The 14,733-nt window shown below is 33.2% G+C and overlaps 1 protein-coding gene across 1 annotated transcript in view; it reads right to left on the minus strand.

The window, feature by feature from the left end:
* Positions 1–14,733, minus strand: part of LOC149793724 (hemicentin-1-like) — a 204,284-nt gene that overhangs the window by 178,340 nt on the left and 11,211 nt on the right. Inside the window, exons 4-6 of the mRNA XM_089969043.1 lie at positions 13,259–13,594; positions 4,654–4,944; positions 942–1,238 (exon numbers count right to left, since the gene is read on the minus strand). Of these exons, the coding sequence (XP_089825169.1) occupies positions 942–1,238; positions 4,654–4,944; positions 13,259–13,594 (924 nt within the window). The remainder of the gene's footprint in view (positions 1–941; positions 1,239–4,653; positions 4,945–13,258; positions 13,595–14,733) is intronic.

Raw genomic sequence — 14,733 nt, forward strand, 5'->3', positions numbered from 1 at the left:
CAGATTCTGCCTAGTAGACGGAATAAACAAATTCGCACCTAGTAGTCAGAATAAACTAATTCCGCCTAGTAGGCAGAATAAACAAATTCCGCTTAGTAATAGATGGATTAATTTGCATATTTCGGGCTGTATTCCACCCTGAATCTGCCCTGAACCCACCTAAAATTTATAATAAGTGGAATCTAGGCTTTAACTGAAATTCGCTTTAAAATTCCACCTGGAATGTGGTTAAAGTCAGGGTGGAAGTTTTCGTACAGGATGGCGGCCAGTATTAATGGTGGAGGAAGAACAGGGAAAACCCCGGGAAGAACCACTGACCCATGAGAAGCTACTGGCAAGCTTTCTCACATACCCACATTGGCTGAATCTGAGACTCAAACTGGCACAGACAGAGGTTAGATGGCAGTGATCCATAACGGAGAGCGCTTTAGACCACTTGGCCACTCTGGGCCCCTGATCTTTCTGCAACTATTTGTTCCTTGTACTCCTTGGCCAAACAAACATGTTTTATTATGAATAAAAAGTGAATTTGACCCTTTTTTCTGTTGTTCATAATTCAGTCTTGTATTCAGAAAATTCCAGTATCTTTTCAATTGCAGCAGTGGTGGGGTGTCCTTCTCAATTTTCTGTTTTAGAATTATACCACCCTGCATAACTGTACATAGTAATGATGCAGTTGTCTCCCTTTGAATAATGTACCTATACAAGAGTTATTATGTAGTATACTTAAAATTATAAGCAGAAAAAAAACCAGTACAGACCCTAATCTACCAGTGCACAATGCAAAACCAGATCATGATCAAACACTGTTTGGAAGCTTGGTGTTTGGTGTAGATTAATACTGTATATACAGATATATTAAGAAGATGAAAATATCAATAAATTCAAAGGCATAATGTTTTGATGCATATGGTTATGTGTCCTTAAATATTAATACCTACCAGTAACTATTAACTGTACCGTGTCTTGCAGGTTGTTTCCAGAGCTGTCTGAGCCACGACATGTGTATGTGCCAGCATCACTTGTTGTCAGGCTGTTTATTGTAAGATTGGACTGTCTGGAATTTGTATCATATGACCCCACAGTGTATTTGAAATTGGTAAGCAGCTGAGCACCAGTCAGACCAGTCCAGATGACAGTAATGGTTCCTGAACCTGTGACTCTGCATGTAAGCGTTACTGACTGTCCTGGTATACCAGTCACCGTAAGACCATTGGTAATGTCCACTGAGAGTGGTGCTAAAAATGCAAAAATGGGTTTCAATTCATGATACAAGTAACATTTTGCAATCCAATGGAAAATAAATGCCTTAAATTACTCTTACATGACACAAAAATTGATTGCTGAAGTTTACAGATTTTAAACAGAACAAGTTTTCCATGGAACATGTTACAAAAAATTATATTAAGAATGGTTTGCCCAAAAGATTTAATTAACTAATTAATAACAAAACTTGCAAATAATGTGTACACAAGTGTTATCACAACTGTGATGTGACTGATAAAGCTTGGTTACCTGCAAGAACAAAGTTTTAATATAATAGGGCCATAATTAGGTCACATTCTGTCAAATAATTAGGACAATCTAATTTGAGCAAACTTTTATTTATATAAAGTTTCATATCAATATTGGATTTAATCTGAGAAGAACTTCCAAAGTTAATGAGTGAAATGAAATATTGTGATGGACAGTGTGCATATCTGTGTGTGTGTGTGTCTGTGTGTGTGTGTGTGTGATTTTGATTTTTAATGTAGCTCTAACAATATTTCAGTCATATCACTATGATGTCTGCAGTGTGACAGTTTATAATGGTGTCTAGCACAACAGCATCATGCCACAGACATGTAGCACTATGTCCCACCCAGTCAAATTATCCTGACACAAGTCTGAACAGTCCTAATACTAACCTCTTAATGCTGAGTGCCTAGCGAAGCAGCTGTTTGTACCATTTTTATAACTCTTTGGTATAAATTGATTGAGGTTCAAACCCGCAACCTCCCATGTCCATTAGGCAGACACTCAAACAGGTAGAGTGGAAAGACAGACAGGATAGGACAAAACAGGTAACACAATAAAAACACAGCATTTGCTACGAAATTCCTCTAAAAGAATCTGTCACAAGAGTATAAAAAATGGGTGTAAAAGAACTGCTTCTACCCTATGCATGTGCAAATCAAAACTGAAAATTACCATTCAAAAAATCATGCCATACATATTTGCTTATAAGCTGAATTGAAATGCAAACTGCTTGGATCTTCCAGCAAATAATCTCTGTAGTTTGTTAGGAGTAATCAACAGAACAAACAATACAGACCCTAATCTGATAGTGCATTGTGCTACAGCAGATCAGAGTCCAAACTTTTTGCACTTGGACCGGACGTATAAGCTAATATATTTGGTTCACTTACACACACACAGAAACACACATACATACACAGACACATACACACACAAACAGCGACAAGTACAAGTGTACATACATTTACAAAACATTTTACATACATTGTGAGTATGAATGAATCAAACAAATGCAACTTGCTAATGTCAAGCTTTATATTTGTGGAAATCGTGAGTTTTTATATTTGCTTTCAAGGTGCCAAAAAAGTGCAAGACTTGAAAATAAAGCCAATACTAGCTGGCTAATAAAGACTACAAGTAATTAATACTAACAACATTTCCTGAATTATGCTCAACAGTGTTACAGAAGCAGTCACTGCAGAATAAATTTACTTACATGCTTTAAACTGTGACAGGGCATCCATCCCATCATTAATATTTGCTTCAATGCTAAAATGTTACATTAAATCTTACTAAGTTGTATTCTTGAATTCCCACAAGTGCAAGAATCTGCAAAGACTGGAAACCACTTATGATGGAGAACTCATTTATTGTGCAGAAACACTTTTGCTTCTGTCAGTCAGATTGAAATTCAACCTTGACCTTTTGTCCCTGAAATCAATAGGGTTCTTCCTTACCCCAAGTGCAAGCCATCTGCAAAGCTTGCTATCTGATGATAATACAAAACTTGAGTTAATATGCAAAATCCATTTTTCTTCTTTCAGTTCTTTACCTATTGATCCAAAAATGAACAGGGTTCCATCTTCTTTCCCCAAATGTAAGGAATTCATGATGTTTGGTAAACACAAGGTGATCTTGAGTTATTTTGCATAAACCATTTTACTTCTTTCAATGAGAGTGACCTTAACCCTTGTGCTTTTTAACCTTGTACTGATGGGTTTATCCTCCTTACATAAGTGCAAGTCATCCACAAAATATGCTAACTGTAGATGGTAGATGATTAAATGTATTTAGTAAAACAAAATTGTGGACAGACAGGTGGACAGACATTATAACATAATATACTCTGATTTATCAAGGACTTATAAATTAGGTCACAAGGCAAGTAATTAGCAAAATCAATCGGACACATTTTAGTTCCAGGAGTCTGCCTCAATACTTACCAAGATAAAGTAGATCATGAATACTAAATCCATTTTTTAATAATGTGAGTTCAACTATCTTCTCTAAATTTCCCTACAAAATCATGCCATAATGTAATTAAGTTGGTTGATAACTTTCACAAAACTTCTAATGAAGTCTTAGTAATGATGCCGCTGCTAAACAGATCATGCAGCCATCATCAAAAGATCAGATCCACTCTGGTTATAGCATTGTGTTTTTGTTTGTTTTTTATTATTATTTTTACATAGCTTTAACAGTTTTTCAGTCATATCACTATGATATCTGCAGTGTGATAGTTGATACTGATGTCTAGCACTGGGGCATCATGCCACAGACATGCAACTTGATGTCCCACTCAGTCACATTCTCCCGACACCAGGCTACCAGTCCTAACACTAACCTCTTAATGTTGAGCACTAAACAAGGCAGCTGCTAGTACCATTTTTATAAGTCTTTGGTATGACTTGGCCAGGGTTTAAACCCACGACCTCCCACATCCTAGGCGAACTCTCTAACAACTAGGCCATCGGAGTGGTCAGATATACCTTTAAATATATTCACAGTCCACTCAAAGTATTTGTTAGTAGGAGGTGCTCATCATTAAACTGACTTCCAGTCTGATTCATATCATTTGTAAGGGTTATGAAAATGTGAAAATGGATACAACAGGTCCTTTTTTGTTTTTGCTTTTGGTTTAGAGCAATGAACCAGAGGTCAAAACATCTGCATCAAACAGATTATAAGGCAAATTTCATTAAAATCTGAAAAGCTAGGAGATTAATGAACAAATCATATTAAAATCCAAATAATTCAAGGGTTCTACAATTTAATTGGTTACTGAATGAATTTTCATGGTTTTACAGAAATGAATTTTTCATCTATACCTAAATTCAATGACTGAGGAAGGGATTCTAGAGTTTCCACAGACAGATGACTTAATTGGTCTTGAAATTTGTGGTTGGTAGCAAACACAAAATCCATGAAAACTGGTACCCTGTGAAATCTGGTACACTACAAAAAATAATTTATGCACAAAATTGTAAAGTCTTAAACTTTTGGGGCTTGGAGCTGGACTACTGACTCCAACTTTTTGGGGGAGTAGAGCACCTTTAAATTTATTAGAAACAATTTGTTTTAGATTGGACATTAAAGTTTCAGTGGTAATCTCAAGATTTTTAACCAAGTTCTCACCTGTTACTGCCAGGGTGACAGAATCTGAGAAATCGGATGATGAAGCACCACTTCTGGCTAGGCACATGTACGTCCCTGCATCTGCGGAGTCTAGATTACTAATGGTCAGTGTCGACTGACTTGAATTAGAACTATATGGAATGATTGTATATTTTGATCCTGAGAGTACCTTTGGACCAAACCAGGTCACACTGATGCTACCTGTGCCCAATACCCTACATGTCAAAGTAATGGGCTGTCCTTCAGTTGCGCTGACTGAATCCCCATTTAATATTTCCACTGTTAAAGTAACTGAAAAGTAAATCATACTTTCAAAACACCACATGTGAACTTTAATATGATATTTAGACTGGAGATAGAGTTTGCAAGTATCAGTGAAGTGCTAACAAAGCTGACTGAGAGCCATAGATATCATTTTGATACATATACCTGCCATATTACAAAGTTTTTCTTTAAAACTAATACATGTACTATTAATCTGTAAAAGATCTGGTTCACAAAGAATAATTCATGAATTATGGATAAAATAAGTTATGATAATTTGCATGTACCATAGGCTGGTGTTGAATCTGACTAAACATCTATCAAATGCATCTCTGCTCATAATCAGACAGTTTAAACCATAAAGGTGTAATTAGAAAAAGAATCGCATACAACCTGGATAAAGATGTCAGTTCTACTGAAATTTAAGATATCCATTATTTGACTGTTTGACAAATTGGTTGGGCCAGGCATTTCATCAATTGGTCTCCTAGACAGCTGAGTGGGATAATTAAAAATAAAGAAAGTCTAGATGTGAGTACCCCTGTTCCTGGCATTAGGATCAAAGAGTACCTGCAGTTGCAGAATGCCATGTGACCAATCAGTTAATTATCCTTACTATGATATCTATCGCTTTAACAATTAAAAAAAAGCATGCTTATGCAAATTAAATGTTGAAACTGTACAACTTCACAGTAACAGACACATGCATCGGATTCCTACCAATTATGCAGAATACTGCTAAAGTTTTATATATTGGGAGCTAAATAATTATACAAAGACAGAGATTCTGACACAAAAATATTTGGAACATGGTATTAAAATACAATGTGTATTGAATGGCAAAATACAATAAGGTGTTGAAGTTTGACACTTGTACAATTTGAATGACATATTATTTGGTATCAGAATGATCTAATTCTATGAAATCATTCTAGATTGTACTGTAATTGCCTTGTTATATTATCTTCAGCATGATCTAGTTATATGAAGTCAATCTAAATTGTACTGTAATTGCTTTGTTATATTACCATCAGCATAATTTAGTTATATGAAGTCAATCTAAATTGTACTGTAATTGCTTTGTCGTATTACCATCAGCATGATCTAATTCTATGAAATCATTCTACTGCACTGTAATTGCTTTGTTATATGAACACTGCATGCTCTAGTTCTATGAATCCCATCTAACTGTACTGTAATTACATTGTTACATTAGCATCTACATGATCTAGTTCTATGAAATCAATGTTAGTTGTACTGTAATTGCTTTGCCATGCTAACATCAGCATATAAATGGAGGACCACAACAGTCAAAAGATGAAAAAGATGACAAATTTGATTAAAATTATACCCAGAAAAATGAACATTTTTAGTCTAATAAACTTGTGAATTTGTCAAGTAAATAAATTAAATGCAGCATTTACTAGACTCACTTTTATATCAAATACCATATTTTTCCAAAAACAAGCCCACATTTAATGAGATGACCAACCCTACTTTAAGTAATTCTCTATCCAAAGTTTGTGCAGAAAAATAATATATGGCAATAAGCCCATCATCCATTTTCCACCAATTTATTAGACCAATGAGCCCTGGGCTTATCAAGGAAGATATACCATATTTGCTATTTGCATAGATTTTTCATAAAACTCTCTCAAATTACACTCTTTCTGTAATGTTTAAAAGCTAAGGAAAAAGATATCTAAGTGTATTTTACTCAAAAGCAAAATACAATAAAAACATGAATAAAACATCAACATCATAAGGCAAGATATTTAAATACATAAAAATGTTAAGATATGTGGATGTAGAATTAATTATACCATATGTAGAATAATTTGCATGCATGCATTCCTCCTTAGCTTAGTTAGTGTAGAGTTAAGGTTTAATTTATTCTAACTTCTGTTTAGGGGAGTTGACAATGGATTGCAAGTACATTGATAAATAAACACAAGCTATTCTTGAAAGTGAAATGTATTGCATAACAACCATTCATAAAGTCTCAATTTTGATATGTTTTCTTAGCAATCACATTAAAAGACATATATTGCACATTAAAAATGGTTGATTAAAGAAAGGAAATGAGAAAAGGCAGAATTAGAACAAGGCAAGCAGATAAATACAGTCAAAAACTAAACATCCAAACACTTTTATCCAAGCATATCAGTCATATGGATTAATTGGAGTGCCACCAGCATACAAATTTTTGTGCACATCACAAAAAGGAGAAGGCAAAATAAGAACTGGATAAATAGATAAATACAGTCAAACACTGATCATCCAAGAACTGGTTATCCAGGAGTATTAATTATTCAGATTAATGGAGTGCCACTGGCAAAAAGGAAAAGGCATAATCAGACCAATATTAAACAGATAAATAAAGTAAAATATTCATCATCCGAACACTGGTTATCCAGGTAATCATGTACAAGTTGGATCCAACTACAAACTGGGTCAACCCAGATCTGTCATCACATGACTTGCTGGCAGATTTGGGTCTATGCAGTTTGTCAGGAGTAATCATTAATACAAACAACATAGATCCTGATGTGCATAACCAGATCAGGGTCTATGCTGTTTGCAACTGAACCTGACTTATATGAATGGAGTGTTTCTGGCATAAAAATTGATTATCAGGACCAAATCCATTACTCCCTAGGGGTCTGGAAAATTGAGTGGGTGCTTATTTTCCATATTTGATAACTACCCTTACACTTTCAAAGCTGCACAAGAGACTGTCATACAGGGGACTAATTTATATGCAAAAAGGGGACTGAGTTGAGCACATTAAATGAATTGGATAATTATGCAGTTGTAATAAAAGAGTGCATATTTTGTTTTAAAATCAGATATTTAAAAATCAGTTTTATAGCAATAATAATTTACTATTAATGTGACAGAAAATTTAAACTAATTTAGTGATATTACTGTAGAACTGAATGCAAATTAATATAATTGGAATATTCTATTATCTAATGGAAACAAGTGTTATTTATTTAGTTAGTTAATATAAAAGAAGATTGGAAACTCACCTTCCACAATAATAGCATATGCAATTCAAAAATATCTGCCAAATACATATGTACAGCATTCCCATCATGATTCCCATTTCTAAAGATATCTTACCCATCCTCATTCATAACAACAGCTGAATATTTTCAATCTTTTTATTCATTCTTCTTCATGAAAGGGACTTATTTTTACCACCGTCATCGTATGCATGTACCTGATGCTACATTTTAAAAATGAAGTGTATTTCAGTTAATCATTTTTCTTTCATACAGACTGCATATCTTAGAAGAGAACATTCCAAGAAGAGGTACACTATTGTCTACTCAAGTACTGTATTGAACAATTAGAAGATTTTTTATAGCTTATTCACATATTTCTGAAGATATCAATTTTTGGTTGTATTGCCAAAAATTCAAATGTCTGAATTATAGTTAAAAGTATGCTTCTAGCAAGCAACACAGTCATATGGTAGTTACAGACAGGGTCATCAATTGTGTAGTTTTTAGCAACTATGGTTATCCACCAACAAGGGCAGTAATCCATGAATATTAGTGACTTAATTCATAGTACAGTCAATCCAATAGATAGGAAAGAAACAGTACATTATACTGTGTTTGCAACTTATAACCTTTTTTGTGACTCAAAAAATGTGAAAACAAGTTTAAAAAATGAAAAGAATATAGACAAGACATGCATTTTAAATATGGCAGATAGTTTGAAAAGCATACTCATTCAATATAAACAATGTAGAATAAAAAATATATCCCTCTAACCAAATACATTGTAATGCAGGGAAAGTGCCAGGATGCATGTTAGGAAAAACAACTAGAACTAAATTACCAAAGTTCCTACCTGTAAAAACATAATCAAATTTTAATAACAGATATTATTTTAAATTAAACAAATTACCATAAGTAAATACATGTTAATACACAAGCCTGTAAATTAAGGAAATTACCACCTGTACATGTAAACATTTGAATACACATACCTGTAAATCAAGGAAATTATTACCTATACATATAAACTTGTAGTACACAAGCCTTTAAACCATGGAAAGTATTACCTACACATATAAATCTGTTATACACAAACCTGTAAATCAAAAAAATTATCACCTGCACAAATAAGCATATAATACACATACTTTAATTAACAGTTTTTGACATCAGTCAAGTGCTGAAAAAAAAAACACATTTTTATTCATTTATGAAAACTTGTCTCAACATGCCTGTGAATTTAAAAAAAAAAGTTTCGCAATTAATTTGCATAACATCATTGACTCAAAAATTATCACAGCATCCCTGAAATTAAAATAAAATATTAATATCACTCACTCTTTAAATTAAAAAACCTACAAAAATTCAGTGGATACAAATTAGCTTTAGTTAATTAATATTATACCAAACATTATGGATTATGACATGTTAAAATATGTGTAAAAAAGACCATAATCAACGATTGCATAGCTTTAGTTAATTAATATTATACCAAACATTATGGATTATGACATGTTAAAATATGTGTAAACCAGACCGTAATCAACGATTGCATAGCTTTACTTTTATTAGACCTTATTAGTCACGGTATGTATCAACATGCAGAAAATAAGTGATATCAGTCTCTTTTCAAAATTATCATTGCATTTCAATCTTTTTTCTTTGTATTAGAATTTTTAGTCATTTAAAAAGGTACATTTAAACTTTTAATTGGCACTATACTATATGTATTGTACTGATATATTGTGAAACCATCTACCTACCCATCCACCAACCTCCCTTTATCTACCAACTTACTGTAGCAGGCCATCACGGATATAAAATTATAAAAAGAACATTTTTTACTATGATATCAACGTAATGGTGCTGCCAAGACTTTACAAAAGTCAGATATGAATGTTGCTCATGGATATTTTCTAAAATCATTATTTTTAAGATCAGCTAGTTATTATCATTATTAACCCATAGTAGCCAGATTCAACTGGCTGCTACTGACAGAAATGTGAGTAACCTTGAAGCAACAGCTACCAGAACATGCATCAATAATTGCCATGAAAGACATCTTGGTCCCTATTCTAACTAATGATTGTTTTTTTTTAAATCTTACTTCCTTAGAACTTTCAGGCATTTTAATATGCACATTTTTAACTCATCATTCACACTATATAGTCTGTATTGTGCTGACATATCATGCATCTATCTATCTATTCTGCCTACTCACCAATCCACTCACCTATCTACCTACTGTGACAGGGTATAACATGCATACAACAATAAAAAAGATCTGTTTAACAAGATCAAAAAGAGGCACTATAATGAGTTGATAATTAATGTTATAATTGTATCAATTTTTAATTGTTCTTAAAATCTGCTTAATAAGCTGTTCTCTGGCTACCCCATAACACCACATTTTTCTGGGTGAAAGTCACAGTTTTTGAGTAATCTTGGAGTGACAACCAGCAGTATGAACTTTGTTCATGCATCAGTAATTATGTTAATTAACTATGACAGGTGAAGTCTCACATGAAATGCATGATGCATGCAGTCAACTCATCTAATTACATATCCCTTCACACATATAACAGGTAGTTAACCTCCTGAAATAACATTAATTTACACTGACACATTTTAGAATTGAATAAACATACTGATCAATCCTTTTATTAGCACTGGTCAAGCATGGATGAATAAATGCACATACAACTAAACGTAGATCACAGTGATCTTTGATTTTAAGGCTGTACTAGTAATAAGCATATGCAACCAACTATAAACTTTTATGATCAGAACACAAACAGCACCAAACAAATTAACTTTCAACACAAAATGCTAACAAAGTTATTGAAGCATGAAATACAACTTATGAGACCTCATTTTGCAAAATAGATGTAGCACTTAACAATATACATCCACTCACCAAATTTCATGATTATGGGTAGGATAGTATTTTCGTGGTCATGAGTTAAATGCAAAAAATGTTACCCCAACCCAGCAAAAGATGAAATATAGGTCACAATGCCTATTATTCAAAGGTTATTACAGTAACATAGAGGTATATCTTAACCAACTTGTAAATTTTTAAAACTAAACAGTGTCTGAAAAATGAACATAAAACACAAAGTTTGGCCCAAAGTCAATGAAGAATAAAATATGGGTCATTTGGTCATGCTCTCAATGCAAAGACTTTATAAAGACAGTCAAATGTAGGTCATAGTGACCATCTTTTGTGGGAAGAGTGTGGCAGTAAAAGAGTTGCACGTAATCAGATAGTGTGATGATTTTATCATGAGCAAAGCTTGATAAATAAACAACAAATTTAAACCAAAGTCAGTGAAGCATGAAATACAGGTTGTTGTGACCTCCTTTTTGAAGGTGTAGGACTCATAATGATGCATCTCTCACTAAGTTTCATGATTCCAGATATAAAAGTATTTTTGCAGTGTTTAAAAAGCTTCAGTTGTAAACAAAAGATTAACTAAGAATGTGCAACTAATTTTCACAGTATACCCAAACTTAGCCACCTCAACCCACTGACAGAAGGTGCCATGAAACCCACTCCAAGCTGTTGAAAAAAGAATTTTTGAAATTCAATGAGGGCATATGTATGTATAAGATGTGTGGATGCCAATTCTGATGTCTGGGTTAGCACAGTATTTTACCTTTACTTCATCGAGGTGAGCTAACAATTAGTAAATTGTTGAGTTTCAAAACAAACACTATAATTACTATCATTGATACCAGTGGCTGTAAGGCATGCTTCAATTTCAAAACATATTAACTTTACTCTGTAAGATGGATCAACCAATATTTTAGAACTATATTGAATCAAATTATCTTAGAAAGATTGGTAACGGTTTACATGCCTGTTTTGATCATTACAGTGTATGTTAGGACCATTACAACTTTGAATGAATACAGCAGACATTATACACAGTGTGATAAACTGATAATCCTATCAAAATTACATCATTCTTATTATTGTTTAAACTCTGATAATCCTATCTAGATTACATTATTGTTATTACTGTAATAAACTCTGATAATTCAATCTAGATTACATTATTGTTATTACTGTAATAAACTCTGATAATGCTATCTAGATTACATTATTGTTATTACTGTAATAAACTCTGATAATGCTATCTAGATTACATTATTGTTATTACTGTAACAAACTCTGATAATGCTATCTAGATTACATTATTGTTATTACTGTAATAAACTCTGATAATCCAATCTAGATATTTATTACTGTTGTAATCAACTGATAATCCTATATAGATTACATTATTGTTACTACTGTAATAAAATGATAATCCTATATAGATTACATTATTGTTATTACAAATTAAAGTAAAATCATTTAATCAAATGCCATTAGAAGCACATCTAAGACAGGTTTTTCATTTCCAGAAACAAATAATGAATACTTAAAAGCTTTGTTATATATCTGACACTATCTGAGACAAATGTGACACTATCAGAGACATATATTACACTATCAAAGACAAATCTGACACTATCTGATACAAATCTGACACTGATACAAATCTGACACTATCTGATACATATCTGATACTATAAGTCACACATTCATCACTATCAGAAATGTACCATTAGACAACTCTAAGATCAAAACTCCAAATGGTAGAGATTCATCTAGTTATAGCAAAAGATCCATGATTTTTTTACCCCACTGCTGTCCTCAGTCATTTATTTGGACACTGCTGTTCTGTATTCTGTACTCAATCATTTATTTGGACACATACTCTGTACACAATATTCAATAATTTGTTTGGACACTGAAGCTCTGTAATCTGTACTCAATCATTTATTCAGTCATTTATTTGGACACTGATGCTCTGTACTCAATCATTTATTTGGACACTATATTCTCGCTGTCTCAGCACTAAATAACCTTTAAACTGCTAATGCGAAGTTAGATAGCACTCACTCACTTACCCACCTACCCACGCACTCAATCACTCACTCACTCACTTAAAAGTACTTTTCTACTAGGATGTTAAATGGTGCACTTTAAGTTCCCTAATATAACACATAGACAAAATTAATAAATGGATGCACAAGATGGAACACATGTCTTCCATTTTTCCAACGGTTTTGTGGAACACTTTTCTCCTCTTTGAAACCCCTGCTGTTAATGAAAATGATAATTAATGAACATTTAAGGAAGTTATGCTTAACTAAAGGTAATCCCAGACATGCTGATGCCACCACTGAAATTACTATCTATACTAGTGATATCTTTGTACTATGATGAGCTTGTACCAGCAAAAATATAGGGAAGACATGGAGTTTGTTACAATTACCTGTTGTTGATGTCCTGATAACCAGACTTGCTACAGCATTTGATGGCAGTGGCACACTAATGACTTTACAGTACAAGAGTTTTCCAATATCTTGTGAGTCCAGCATCCAGGAAATTGTGCTGGTTACAGTGTAAGTAGTGTATCCATTTACAGTTTGCTCTGTCACAGTGGATGCTGGGATGTTGTAGGAGCCACCATTGCTGACTTGGGTTAAGTCCAGTTGCCAGATTAAGGTAGGAGTGGGATTGCCACCACTTGTTGTACATGACCAAGATGCTGTCGATCCTGCCTGAACTGTTGGTGAAGTCTGTGTTATAACTGGATTGGTTGGGCGAACTGGAAAGATGTAAAATAAGGGCTATTGTTGGAAATACATCAGTTTGTGATTCAAATATTCATAATGTGTCAGCAGATCAGGGTCTATGTTTGTTCCACTAAACTGAAATAATATCTCCAAAATACAATAAAGACATTTCCAAAAAAATGCAAAGATAATTGTAATCTGTAAAAACTTCGTTGCAATTTCCTTTGATGTAAGTGACCTTAAACCCCATTTACACAGCTGTGGTAATCATGCTATTTTATGAACTAAATGATAATTACACATCAAAGTACCAGCAAAGCTACTGGACAAAAACTTCCCTCTTAAGCCAAGCCATTTTTGGGATTTAAACAATTAACTGGCCCGGATTGCATATTATCAATGAAGGAGACACCAACACCACCAGGTTTCCAATTTGTGGAAATTATGATTTTGTTCAGCCAAAACACAATACCCAAAATAGTTGATCTATATTCAGAATTTTTAGCTTTTACTATTGTGTTTGATTTTTTTTGAAAATTCTTTCTTGAACATGTGATAGCTATGAGAATATATGCTGGTTATGTGCACTGTACCATTAAATGTGTGTACATTGTACAATTAAATGTGTGTACATTGTACAATTAAATGTGTGTACATTGTACAATTAAAGGTATGTACATTTTCATAAAGATGACCTCAGTTTGTAGGATAACTTAAACAATTTAAAAACAGTGAATCAAGAGAGCATTGACCAAAGTGCAACAGCTATGTATGTCTCGCTAAAATGTAATCTGAAAGAATATGATTTAGTGAAAACAATTACAAATAAAGCAAAATCTACTAATTTTGTGAATAAACAAGGATATAAGCAATGCTAAGAGCAATGTGCACTGTGAAATCTTTATTTACCTTATTTCATTTCATGTTAGAGAAATCATAATATATACATATGAAAAATAATTACAATAATAGCAAAATCTAGCATAATAGTTTATTGAAGTGGTCGCTGAAAGAGCTGATAGCTGCTGTGTGACATGTTGATCATGCCAATTTTGTCTTGACACTTTTTGTGTCTACAAGTGTTGAGATACCACATGTTATATTTTTGACATATGTATAAGTTTTGGGGATGTAAAAAAAATAATTATTTCTTCATGTCCCAAGATTTACA

The sequence above is a fragment of the Sinohyriopsis cumingii genome, chromosome 8 (assembly GCF_028554795.1).
Source record: "Sinohyriopsis cumingii isolate HCF-2022 chromosome 8, ASM2855479v2, whole genome shotgun sequence".
Classification (NCBI taxonomy): domain Eukaryota; kingdom Metazoa; phylum Mollusca; class Bivalvia; order Unionida; family Unionidae; genus Sinohyriopsis; species Sinohyriopsis cumingii.